General features: G+C 38.4%; 3 protein-coding genes across 3 annotated transcripts; 1 reads left to right on the forward strand and 2 right to left on the reverse strand.

The window, feature by feature from the left end:
- Window positions 1-209: 209 nt before the first annotated feature.
- Window positions 210-7,670, reverse strand: LOC141912763 (dynein axonemal assembly factor 3-like). Its single transcript, XM_074804150.1, has 14 exons — window positions 7,580-7,670; window positions 6,384-6,496; window positions 3,495-3,588; window positions 3,183-3,276; window positions 2,790-2,853; window positions 2,582-2,664; window positions 2,370-2,463; window positions 2,082-2,204; window positions 1,819-1,941; window positions 1,614-1,728; window positions 1,439-1,504; window positions 1,181-1,295; window positions 944-1,100; window positions 210-368 (listed from the first exon to the last, which is right to left on the reverse strand). The coding sequence occupies exons 1-14, from the start codon at window positions 7,665-7,667 to the stop codon at window positions 309-311; spliced, it is 1,389 nt and encodes a 462-aa protein (XP_074660251.1). The 5' UTR covers window positions 7,668-7,670; the 3' UTR covers window positions 210-308.
- Window positions 7,671-7,785: 115 nt separating this feature from the next.
- On the forward strand, window positions 7,786-8,859 carry LOC141912894 (dynein regulatory complex protein 8-like). Its single transcript, XM_074804317.1, has one exon. It carries the CDS (start codon window positions 7,805-7,807, stop codon window positions 8,357-8,359), a length of 555 nt encoding a protein of 184 aa, XP_074660418.1. The 5' UTR covers window positions 7,786-7,804; the 3' UTR covers window positions 8,360-8,859.
- A 621-nt stretch (window positions 8,860-9,480) lies between these two features.
- On the reverse strand, window positions 9,481-12,179 carry LOC141912947 (cellular retinoic acid-binding protein 1-like). The gene is made up of 5 exons (XM_074804382.1): window positions 12,099-12,179; window positions 11,573-11,726; window positions 10,166-10,350; window positions 9,914-10,027; window positions 9,481-9,537 (listed from the first exon to the last, which is right to left on the reverse strand). Exons 1-5 carry the CDS (start codon window positions 12,162-12,164, stop codon window positions 9,481-9,483), a joined length of 576 nt encoding a protein of 191 aa, XP_074660483.1. The 5' UTR covers window positions 12,165-12,179.
- Between the last annotated feature and the right edge of the window lie 199 nt (window positions 12,180-12,378).

Consider the following 12,378-nt stretch of genomic DNA (forward strand, 5'->3'; position numbering starts at 1 on the left):
GGTCGAAACCCGCGCGCCAGAAGAGAATTCCCATTCTAGTTTAATCGAAACCTGCCTAATGTAAGCGAAGTCTACCTTATATTTTGTTAAATCGAAAATGCCAAGAACAAACTATCAGGGACTGCAACTCCAAAAATATCCACAGATCCCGCAAAAAAAAAAAATGAAAGCAAATGCAAATGTTTTTCTTTGAAAATGAATATTCTTGTTGTAAAAAACATTTAAAAATGGCTGGCATTAATGCATTGATTTATTATGGACGGGAGCAACGAGATCTAAGAAGAGTGAAATGATCCCATGGGTCACTTTTACAAGTTGTACTTGAATCTGATGTGTACATCTTTTTTCTCATCAATTGAATCGACCACCTAGAAATAAAAACACCATAATTAATGAGAGTTATCTAAGTTATCTACATACGGCAGTCAAACCCACTTAATTCACATGTGAAAAAAAAGTATTTTATCATCCACCTAATCTTGCATAGAAAATTGAAAGCTCAATTTTTCTACCGTTTCCAAACGGCCATCGTCAGGTAGAATGATAAAGATGCAGGCCTGTAGTCAGGGGGGGAGGGTTGATCTATTTGCTACTCTGCACCCGAGATGTATGCAACTGCAAGGTGTCTTATTGAAAAATAATAATACGTCATTTTATATTCAGTGTTTCGATGTTTTCTGATCAGAGTACCAAATGAGAGCTGATCTCGCATCAACACTTAAAGCCTTCGCCCCTTGGCTTTACTGACGTTGTTTAGGTCCACTTGTAGTTTATATCGCACCCCCTTGGAGGGCCCTGGCTACAGGCCCCAGATTGCTAGGATGTTATAGGGTTGAAATCTTTGAACCTTCAGTCCACAATTGTGGGAATTCTCTAATAATCTCGATTTGTCACGGATTAGTTTGTCTTTAATAATTCGCTGTATAAGAAACACCGTACGTACCTTGCAACCAGCGTTTGCTGCCATCGCGCGCACTTTCTTCACGAACTCGATCGACTGTTCCTCTTTCAACTCGAGCATGTACTTGGCGGTTTCCAGAATAAGGACGGCTTTGTCAGAAAAAATCGACTTCATCTCGGGAGTCAATAGATGCACCATGCTAAAATAGGAACCGAAATCAAAACTCATTGCATAATTCATAGGCCGATAAAGAGATTTTCGTCGAATCAGAAGGCTTACCTATTCGACAGATATACAACGTCGAATAACTGTCTGAATTTGTTTTTCTTGTGAAGTTCAGTGCCGGATGATAGAGGCATGAAGTGGATCTTCACATTCGGTAACTGTATCGATGCTGAAGGGGAAAAAAAACGAGATAATCCTAAGACTAAACAGATGACGAAAAAAGCCGGAGACCAATGGGTTGACTCGGTAAAAATGAACTTAGTAAACCCCGTTTCTGAAGTCAGATGTTTTAGGGAAGTCTACTGTACTTACTATTTTCTGATGATATTTTCGTTCCTTTATCTTCAGTAATTACTACTTCATCCTCTTCGGTTATTTCTGCAAATTGTAAGAAAGAAAATGATAGATTTTCTATTTTTACCTGTTGCGCATCATCTAGCTTTCTCTAGTTCAGGTGAATGGCAGTTGTCTCTAGTTAAAGACTAACCTTCTAGTGTAGCTGTTTGGCAGCCATCCTCTGTCGATGGTAATACATATTTGTCTTCGTTCAGTAGTTCATAAATCAATGATGTCACATTGTATTCGGCTACGTTACCAGCAGTCTGAAAAATAAATCAACCGTTTATCTGTAGAAATGCTCGAGAACTTCGTAGAAATGCTTAAAAAACCGGTACAGTTGGTATCGTACTCACTTTAGTATATAGCTGGTTCGACTTTTTGAAGAAACTCTTCTCTTCGGATTCAATTCCCCAAGCGATAAACGGACTGACTAGTATATCGCCCCAGTAACCGCGTCTGGCTACACGTCCATCATTCTGAATAAACATCATTCAAAACGCAATATAAAATTCAACAACCCAGTCGACTGTTTAATCAGGATTTCTCCAATATGCGAGGTATACTGTGCATTTACTGCAAAGATGAATGTTTTTGGAGTTGTGGGTCATAGACTAACCGTTTTGAAGAGTACGCCGCTCGCCAGGGTTCGATTCGGCACGTTATAAGAACCATCTCTTATCTCGTAAGCTACTCCTGTTTGTCTCCATTGTTTGTATTCACTAGTGTGAATTATGTCGGCCTGCAAGAAATATTGAACGTATGAAACCCTGACTTGAATAGATACCAGGTTCAAATAACCATCAAGAGAGGATTCAATGGCCGTTAGACAGACATTTATCAGATTTCTCGCAAAACATCAGAACAATAAGCTTTTGGTTGAACTATAAGAATTGCATGTGCGTACATCTTTGTGGTGGAGTTTCATGCTTAGATCCCAGTCAAATACATTAGGTATAGCGTCATATCGAACGCCCAGGTGCTGTCTTAATCTCAGATCCCTGAAATACATTAACATTTTGATATCTCGGTGAAGTGTCTGTGAGGGTTAAATCATACAGTAAAAACTGTATATCAAGCAGTAGGCCTACAGCTAGAAAATATGCTCAATATATTTACCAATATTTGTCGATTTCAAATTCTCTGTTTTCTCTGTTTCGCCAAAACTTGAAAATAGCTTCAAGCGCATCGACTTCTTTATACTAGAATAAGATGAAAATGACAAATTCATAATAAACCGTAGATTACAACGTGAATACGTTATATGCTATTAACAAAACATTTAATTTAGGATAAATTACTGATGTTCAAGCTTCGTTTTATTTACCTTTAGTTGAGACAGATCGATGCAGGGAAGTTTCTGCGCGAGTAAATCGAAATCGTTCACCCACCTACAATCATTAACATAATGAAACAACAATTATCAGAGGTATGGGCAAGTGGTTAGTGCATTGAACTCCGGACGCCAGAATTTCTGATTCGATGCCGTAAAGATCTCTAAATTTTATGCCAAAAATTCTTCAAAATCTACAAAGCAGGTTTGATTGAACGCTTGCCAAAACGTTACCAAATAGAACCAGATAGAATCATTATTATTACTATATCTATTACTATTATCTGTATATATCTATTTGCGCGCACCCATACACTTTTGTTTCATCGACCAGTAATTCGTCTCCTTAAAAGAGAATGAAAATCATGACGATTCTTCTCGACGTACTTAATGAACTCGGTAGACATTTTCTGCACATAGTCACACGATTGTTGTCGGACCATACTGTTGCCGTAGAGTTCCAGGAATAGTTCCGTCTTTTCTGAATGATAGAATCAGATACATAGTTTCCATAATCGACGGTCGTGACACAAAAATCGAGTCCACCCGGAGCCAACCACTAAGATTTGATTATTCTTATAGCAACCCCTATTATCAGATATAAGCATGAAACATGAAATATTTAGCATTCTCATTATTTTACAACAATCTGACCGTGATACTGTAACTTTATTACACAACTATTTGTAATTTTCTAACCTTGTAAACCCAGGTTTTCAGGAGACTCCAATATAATCGACAGAAACAACATCGCTCTAGCATACAACTCCAGGTTGTTCTCTATAATGTATATCTACGAAAAAAAAACCCAGAAGTCCTGTGACATTTCACCGATTCTTGACCAAATATTGCCTGGATTAGATTTTAAGTCGTAAGATATCCTCAGTGAAGGCTGTTTCTTCTCAAGAGGTTCTTAGTGCCACTTGTCACCAGCAAGAACAACTAGGGGTCCAGGGACACCATGCCCACTTGGGAAGTTGTTTCAAATGCTCAACAATCTAACAATTTCAATATTCAACGCCCCCTGGTGACCATATACAAAAACCAATAACCTTGAAACTCACCACAATCATAAAACATGTCAGCAGCTACGATTGTGTAATTGATTGTGATAACAAAATATGCCTAGTTACCTATTTAATATGGAAATATTAAGTTATTCTACTATTCAACGCCCCCTGGTGACCATATTCAAAACCCAATATCCTTGAATCTCACCACAATCATTGAACATGCCATGAGCTACAAGGCCAGTTTTTGGGCTGAAGATGTGTCTAGAGTACAGGGTTCCCACGGGTTGGCCAATATCATTTTCCATACCTCTTACTCCATACTTTTTCCATACCCAGATTATAAATTTTCCATACCACTAAGTTATACATCGCCAACCTAGGGGATTTTTACTGGGGGAATATTTACCTGTTACCCCGAGAAACATGCAACGTAGGTCTCATCAAGGAGAAAGCAAATGAAAGCATGCGTCTAATTCTAAGTGGAATCAGAAGATTTGGCTTCTAAAATTGATTCGACTTGCTATAAACATAAGTGCTATAAACGAAGTGCTATAAACATAATCTTATAATTCATTTTTCTTTTAATTTAAAGATATTCATAACTTCCAAAAAAAAAACAGTTCCAATCTCGGCTCAGCCCGTAAACTCTAGCTGAGCCATAACCCTAAGCCTAGTTTGGATTTTGACCCATGCCCTTCGCCTACCAGCCGGGTGTGGTAACCACTATACCACAGAGCTCTAGTTTGTCTGGTAAGGTGTGGTGATTGGTCATCTTGCGACATTTTTAAATGAATCAAACTGCAAATTGATGGTTATTTGTAGTAGTATGAATTTCTACGGCAGAATTTCATACAGAAATATTCACGAATTTCTCGTCCCAGCAAAAGATATATGTAGAAATTTACCACATAGTTACACATTTGAAACGGTGCAAACATGTCGTATAGAGCATTTTTTACTTCTTCAGAAATTGGTAAAAATACGGTTATAGTGGATGGAAGTGTGAATATCGCAAATGCGAGCGAAACTGTTACGAGCGTTATCGTCGTACGTTTTGATTTCGTAGTTCTCTGATCGGAAGAAACCATTTTTGAACCTCTAAATAACTGAGTTATTATGACAGAATTTGATATTAAAATCAAAGATAAAGGCAGCACATAAACGTGGATGACAGATAACATGAAAAATGTTATTTGGTCCAGTAATTCATAGTAACATCCAAAAAACTGGTCGGAAAAATGTATCGGCCAAACAAGTGTGAGATATATAAACAGTACATTCACTGCAATGATTATCAATATAATGAATCTAGCGAATTTAGGTGTACATATCAAACGAGATGTGAACGGGAAGAGAACAACTGCCGCGCGTTCTAGAGATACTGCTACTATCAACCACGAACTGCTAGAATTGGCAACTGCCATCAACATTTCATAGATTTTACAACTGATCACTGAATTTATGATGAACATAGGACCATATTTAATGTGGCAGAGAACAAATTGTAAAACAGGCATCAGCGTATGATTGATGCAGAACATGGAATCATAGAGAGACAAAACGATGAGATAGTTAGCGTAAGCTAAACCGCGGAATCTGCGACTTATCATAATAAGGAAAGTAGCGGAATTTCCAAACGTTCCGAACAAGAACAAGATTGGTAGGATAATCAGTAACGCAGTGCGGTAGATTCCAGATCTGTTCACAACAGACATGAGAACGATGTAACTGTTATAAGTTCGGCCGATCAGTGTCCGAGTAGAATTCATGATTCATGAGGATCAAATGAGAGTGTACTGACTGTCTGAGCGTGTACTGACTGTCTGAGCGTGTACCGCCTGTCTGAGCGTGTACCGCCAGTCTGAGAATGCACTGACTGTCTGAGAGTGTACTGGAATTGACCGTGTCTTCTTGGCTTTTGGAAAACTTTGATAGTATTTTATAGCTACCATCTATTTGTAAGATTTATTGTTAACAGCCAATAGAAAAAAAAAACAAGACTAGCAGTACTCTATAGGTTACCTATTCATTTGACGCACAAGCTTTTGCTACTAATGAATAGTAGCTTCATCAGGCGAATGAGTCAAAAAATCTAGCCAATAGAAAATAAATTCTGAGAAATCTAACACAATTTACTCAGATTTAATGAAAGTTCATTATTGTGTAAAATATGAATGTGCCGGCAACTAAATTAAATATCAATATTCTTTGTACAAGAATTCATTGTGAGTGGTGAAATGAATATCTGAAAACGTACAAACTGTTTATGTCGAGACAAGAGACTTTTCGTTATAGAATCATTACTATTTGTAGGATGCATGCGTACCACAATCTATTGTAAATATCATATCGTGTATCATATTGTGTGTTGCGTACCCTCAACTGCCAGGCTGTTTCTTGTCCACCATCTCTTGAAAAAGTATCTGAGTTTGTACATCGAGATTTTCATGTTTTCTAGTGAGATTTAATTGTATCTATAGAGAATTTACACATGACATTTAGTCCGTAACTGAACTGAACTGAAGCCAGACTTAACATTACACAAAGTACTGGTTGGGCTGCATCAGATACTTACATGGATCCGACTACGACTGCAAGTTTTAGTTGTCTTTTTCCTCCATTGATGAGCGATCGTTTTTAATACATGTCGCAAATCACCAGCACCAATCACTAATAAATTGATCACATCTAAAAGGGAAACAATAGAGACCTAGCTACGGACACCTTAAACTGCAGTTGCTTCTGGCTTATCTTTGACAGCTCCGAGAAGGGGGTACCCGTTCGTAAGTACGCATCGTGCAAGATACAATCTTTAAAGTTTGTTGACTCACTTTTTATCAGTTGGTGGAGTTGGAAGTGCAGCAGTGAAGGCGTGCCCGTGGCAATAATTTACTAGAGATGTTTTTTCTTTCTATGAATATGGTACCATGTTTAAGACAGAATTGAAATAAATTCGCTGCGGCAACATATAACAACGTGACAAAAATCTGCATTTTTGTACTTCCTCCTCTTCCACAAGTCACAACGGCGAACGCTGATCGTCGTACCTCTGCATCATCGACTTTACAGCAAACGCCAATAGGATTTGGTCTAACTGCAGTTTGGGTCACCTATCCACTGGGTGGCGCTAATGTCTATTTATTAATGGATGAGACCTGTTTTTCTGGGATATTTTGCTTACTTTTTGGGATACATACCTCATTTATGTCTTAACAGAATGCCAAAAATCGCGGACAACAACTGAATATCCGATATATTTCCAGTTCTGTACCAATTAGATGGATTGGCAAAAAGACTCCTTAAGTCCAGTTGAATGAGAGAGAAAATCTTCCATTTTGTGAAATTTCTTGAATTTTTACATTGTCACCATGCCTACAAAATGAAGTTATTTTTCTTGTGGGGTCTCAACAACTAAATCAGGGTGGCGTAGGCATGGTAACAATGTTCAAATCCAAGAAATTTCACAAAATGGAGGATTTTCTCTCTCATTCAACTGGACTTAAGGAGTCTTTTTGCCAATCCATCTAATCGGTACAGAACTGGAATAATATCGGATATTCAGTTGTTGTCCGCGATTTTTAGCATTCTGTTAAGACATAAATGAGGTATGTACCCCAAAAAGTAAGCAAAATATCCCAGAAAAACAGGTCTCATCCAAAATAGACATTATTAGTATTATTAAAGAATAGTGTTATGGTAAGGTTAGGTACATAACCATTAGGGACACCTAAACTGCAGTCATACCTAGGATTTTTTTCTTCTTAAACATACCTTTATCTTGTTGAATATTTTCTAAAAGGTCTAAAGCTGGACTGAAACCCCACCAAGTAATCGAACCAAACGCATCGGTCGCCGCCATATCTCCGCAGAGGAATTTAACAAAACTGTTGACAACTAGCTGTAACAAATATCGCCGAACGAGTAAAAACGTTGCGCTATCGCTGTAACAGTTCTGTCAAATTGAGTCATTGCTAGGTTACAGCGATAAACAACAAAATGGCGGACGAAATCGTAGAAACTACTCCCGTCGGCATTCCCGGAGGAGAGGAACAAGAAGATGGCCAGAAAGACACGAAATCCGACGCGGAAGCGATTATCTACGACGTGCAGATGAGAATTACCGACGCTTTCAATATATTCGACCACGAATCCAACAAAACTGTCGACGTACGCGAAGTCGGGACGATCATCCGTTCGTTGGGATGCTGCCCGAGCGAGGCCGAGCTACACGACATGCTCTGCGAAATCGAAGAGGAAGAACCGACCGGGTACATTCGTTTCGAAAAATTCCTGCCGATGATGACGCACGTATTGATGGAACGGCGATACAAGGCCGCGTTGGAAGATCAACTGTTGAAAGCGTTCCAAGTTTTGGACGCCGAATCGAAGGGACATATCACGCAAGAGGACCTGACTAAATACATGACCGAAGAGGGTGAACCGTTTACACAAGAAGAAATGGAAGAGATGCTATCGGCGGCCGTCGATCCGGATCAAGGAATCGTTCTATATAAAGACTTTGTATCAGAAATGGTCGTAGAAGAGACCTAGGATATTTGTACCATATCTTAGACGATAGATTGAAGAAATTTGTGAACTTGAAGTCATCGGAAATGTGATGGAATATGTTTAAGTAACTCCATTGTAAAATGATGCACACTCTGAATTCTTATTGTTACATGCAACAACCAGACAGGCTGCTACATATTTTTGACAATCTCTTACACAATTCACATCAAAATCATCTGCCAATCATTGCTTTCTCTTGGCACCGTATATATTGGATAATGATGAAACTTGTATTGTGGAAAGATAATAGGCCTACAGCCTGATTTTTTACTTTTAAGCACTCACTGTGTTTGTATGCCTTGGTCTTTGTAGACTTCAGCTTAAATAGGGGGATGTCTATTGTTTTTTGTAGGCTGTTTGACTAAGTTAGATAGTCACGGGGTACTGTCTGTTTGGCTAGAATCCCAGAGTATGGTGATTAAAAATACCTGTGTGTAGTGTATATATCGTTATGATTTAATAATTTTTTGATAACTAATAAAAAGCGGTCATCGCGAATTTTCAAATACTTTTTATCGTCAATCCCTGAAATCTAGGCCTTATTAGTGGTGTGTTAAAATATCGATCCATATCTTGTTCCATTGACGTTTTGAAATGATGCCATTTATTGAAGAAAAACCGTTCGTTTTAGATCAAGATTTATATTTATTTGTGCAATCAGCATCGAATAAAAAGAGAGCGTGCTGGACGGAGCTATTCAAATCTAACAGATGACTCGGAGGCTAATCTGGTGCGTGACTTCTTTCTATTTCTGCCTACTAATAATCAGCCGAGCTGTATTTACGACGAATAACCGAACGACAGACGGACACTAGCGAACTATTGTTTTACGAACCAGCGTTTCACGATGAAATCCTTGCCTGGTATTTCAACATTCTACCATATATTCTACAGTTCGTTCTAGATCAAGATTTATATTTATTTGTACAATCAGCATCGAAATATAAAACGAGCGTGCTGGACAGCTAGTCAATTCTAACAGATGACTCGGGGGGGGGGGGGGGGGCTAATCTGGTGCGTGACTTCTTTCTGTTTCTACCCACTAATAACCAGCTGCGCTGTATTTACGACGAATACCCGAATGACAGACGGACACTAGCGAACTATTGTTTTACGAACCAGCGTTTCACGATGAAATCCTTGCCTGGTATTTCAACATTCTACAATACATTATGACATAAGCGGTTGATTATTTTATCAAAACGAAGACTGAAACAGGACACAATCATGAAACGGGTATACACCACTAGCAGTGGACAAACAGTAACCTGTCTTGGGTTTAGTTTCACGATCGGATATTTTCACAAACCACATATGGTAAAAAAGCCCATCCGATTACCAAAGCTTACCACCAACGATTAGGTAACTAACTAGCAGTGGAACAGCATACAGAATAGCAAAACATACGTGAAAACTTTCAATTCATTGTCCGCGAATTAAGTTTGAGCATTTTAGCATATGTGTGGAGATACGAAATCGATTGCATAGAACTCCACTTCATAACATGTATGGCATATGTTTAGTACGACTACTCACCCACATCATCATGTCCCCGTCCATCGCCCGAGTTTCAAAATGATGAAATGCTTTATCACTAACAGGTTGCATTTCAGTTCGCAGTGTACCTTCAGGTTCCCAAACGGGAGTTCCCTGAAATAAACGGATACGAATTTTAGATCGGGCGAGGCCGCGTGTATCGCAGTAACAACTTCATTCATCACAGTATAACAACTAATGGCGACTAAAAATGTTGATGGAGATTAAATGTTGATCTGGTTTTGAACAAACCTTGAATTTTCGCCCATCTGGACTTTCGAAAGTGTACTCTTCACCGACGTTGAAACTGAATTTCAAATTTTTCTTCACCGGTAAATGCAATTCGATGTCGAAATGGTCGCCGTTCTGCTCGATTTTCTGCGTGGGTTTATTCCCCTTCGCTATTTCCATTCCCATTTTCTGCAGAAGACCGGCATCTACAAAACAATTCAACCCGATATCATATACGGGGCATCCTGACCTTTATTGGTACAGCCTTTCGGCTAAGGGATCTAATTAGCTACGTAATCGTTGGCGGTAAGCTTTATTATTGGATGGGCTTATTGTGAAAATATTCGATCGCTTAAACCATGGACGTATAAACTAGATTAGACGTCCATGCTTAAACCAAACCATAGACAGGTTACCGACTGAAATTAGCAAATAAATAATTCTTCGATCTATTAACAATTATAACTTTTTTAAAGACACAGTTTACAGTGAAAAGCCCAATGCATTTACCGCAAAGAAAGGATTGAACAATCTTCAAAAAAATCGCATAGATTGAGTGTCGTATTATTTTCTTTTGCCCCCGAATCGCAGCCACCATAGAAAGCTGAGTCATATTTATTGAACTGATATTCAATGGATTTTCGGTCTTACATAGATAATTGCGGTATGATTCCGTCGTGTAATAAGATCTTCCCCGGAGGCATAAAACGCGTGAATATATAATACATATATTATTACTACTATTTCTTAGTTGTTTTTTTTAGATAAGGGAATAATGTAAGATATGGACTGTATTTTCTTGTTATGTTTTCCCAAATCAAGTGAATCAATGAAAGGTCTAAACACCTTTCTTTATTCAATGCTTCCAAAGCTACATCGCGTAAAGTGTGCAATTAACGGGTCAAAAACAGTACTGTGCCATTTAGGATATAGAAACCCGATTTAAAATTTATGTTAGATTATTTAATGTTATTGAAAGTGAAAATTGACGATTAAGACTTAGTTAGAAATATTACGTAATTATATAGAATAATACAAGCCCAACGCACACACGGCAAAACATTTGTTTCATCAAACAAAAAACCACGATTTTCATAAAACGTTTTGAGTAAAAGTTTTACCTGCAAACGATAAAACGTTCAACGCACATGGCATAACAAAAACACATCGAAAACGCGGAAAAATGTTTCTTCCTTGCCGCATGTCCGTTGGGCATAGATACAGGGTTGAGTCTAGTTCCATAGTTCTCGGATAACATTTTATCTGCTACGACGAAATCATCAGAAATGCTCAGTCAAACTCTAAACCGAGATCTGTGGATCTGGGTCCTGGGAAACTGTTTTAGACTTAGGCTATATATCGCTACTGAGTTTAAAATGAACACGAACCCAACCGGAGCCGCGTATGACATTATTATTTACACTATACCTTCTTTGAGAAACGCAAAAAATTTGTCGAGATTTTCGCTCTTTTCCAGTTTCCATGTACCAGTGAAATTAACGCTCTGAGCCATGTTTACGGTGTGTTCGGGTGTATAGGCTGGGATGTGTTCCGAGTGGAGTGACTGCGGTAATAGATTTTCCTGTAACGATGGAGATTGCACACACAATTCAGGAGAGATCGATGTTTCGTGGCATTTTGTATAATTGTGATTCAAAGCAGCCATAATTCATTACTAAATCATCATCGTCATTTATACAGCTATGCGAATATGTATTGAATGAATAAGCAACATTAATATCTTAAATATTCTTTATTTAGGCCTGCATTGAAACTGTCATGACCTCAGACATAAGAACCATCTTTAAAACCTTTCACTTCCTTCGAAAAAAATTAGAAAAAAAATCCATTTACGAAACTCATCTCATCTTCGGCGTGTACCCCAGTGTTGTGTGCAATGGTTATAAAGATGTGCAAAGTATGAGAAATTATTTAAGTCACACATTGAACTTACCAGATCTAGAATCACCGGCACGAATGAGTAAATGCGGCCTCGTCTGATTACCTTAGTCTCTGTCATCGCGCAGTCCCTGGCTGTGCGTCACAAAAAAACATGCCGTGATTGGTGCAGGTTTTTCAGACGGTAAAAGCAGGAAAATTTCTTTTGGTACATTATGAATGAAAGACCCTGAAAGGATCTACGCTGGGGCGGTTTTAATTAGATAGTAAGAAGAAAGTTCAAATTCTAGGCCGCTTTTTAATAAACTGCCTGGAAACCTCCGGCGCAACTGAGC

Source organism: Tubulanus polymorphus, chromosome 11 (genome assembly GCF_964204645.1).
Source record: "Tubulanus polymorphus chromosome 11, tnTubPoly1.2, whole genome shotgun sequence".
NCBI classification, from domain to species: domain Eukaryota; kingdom Metazoa; phylum Nemertea; class Palaeonemertea; order Tubulaniformes; family Tubulanidae; genus Tubulanus; species Tubulanus polymorphus.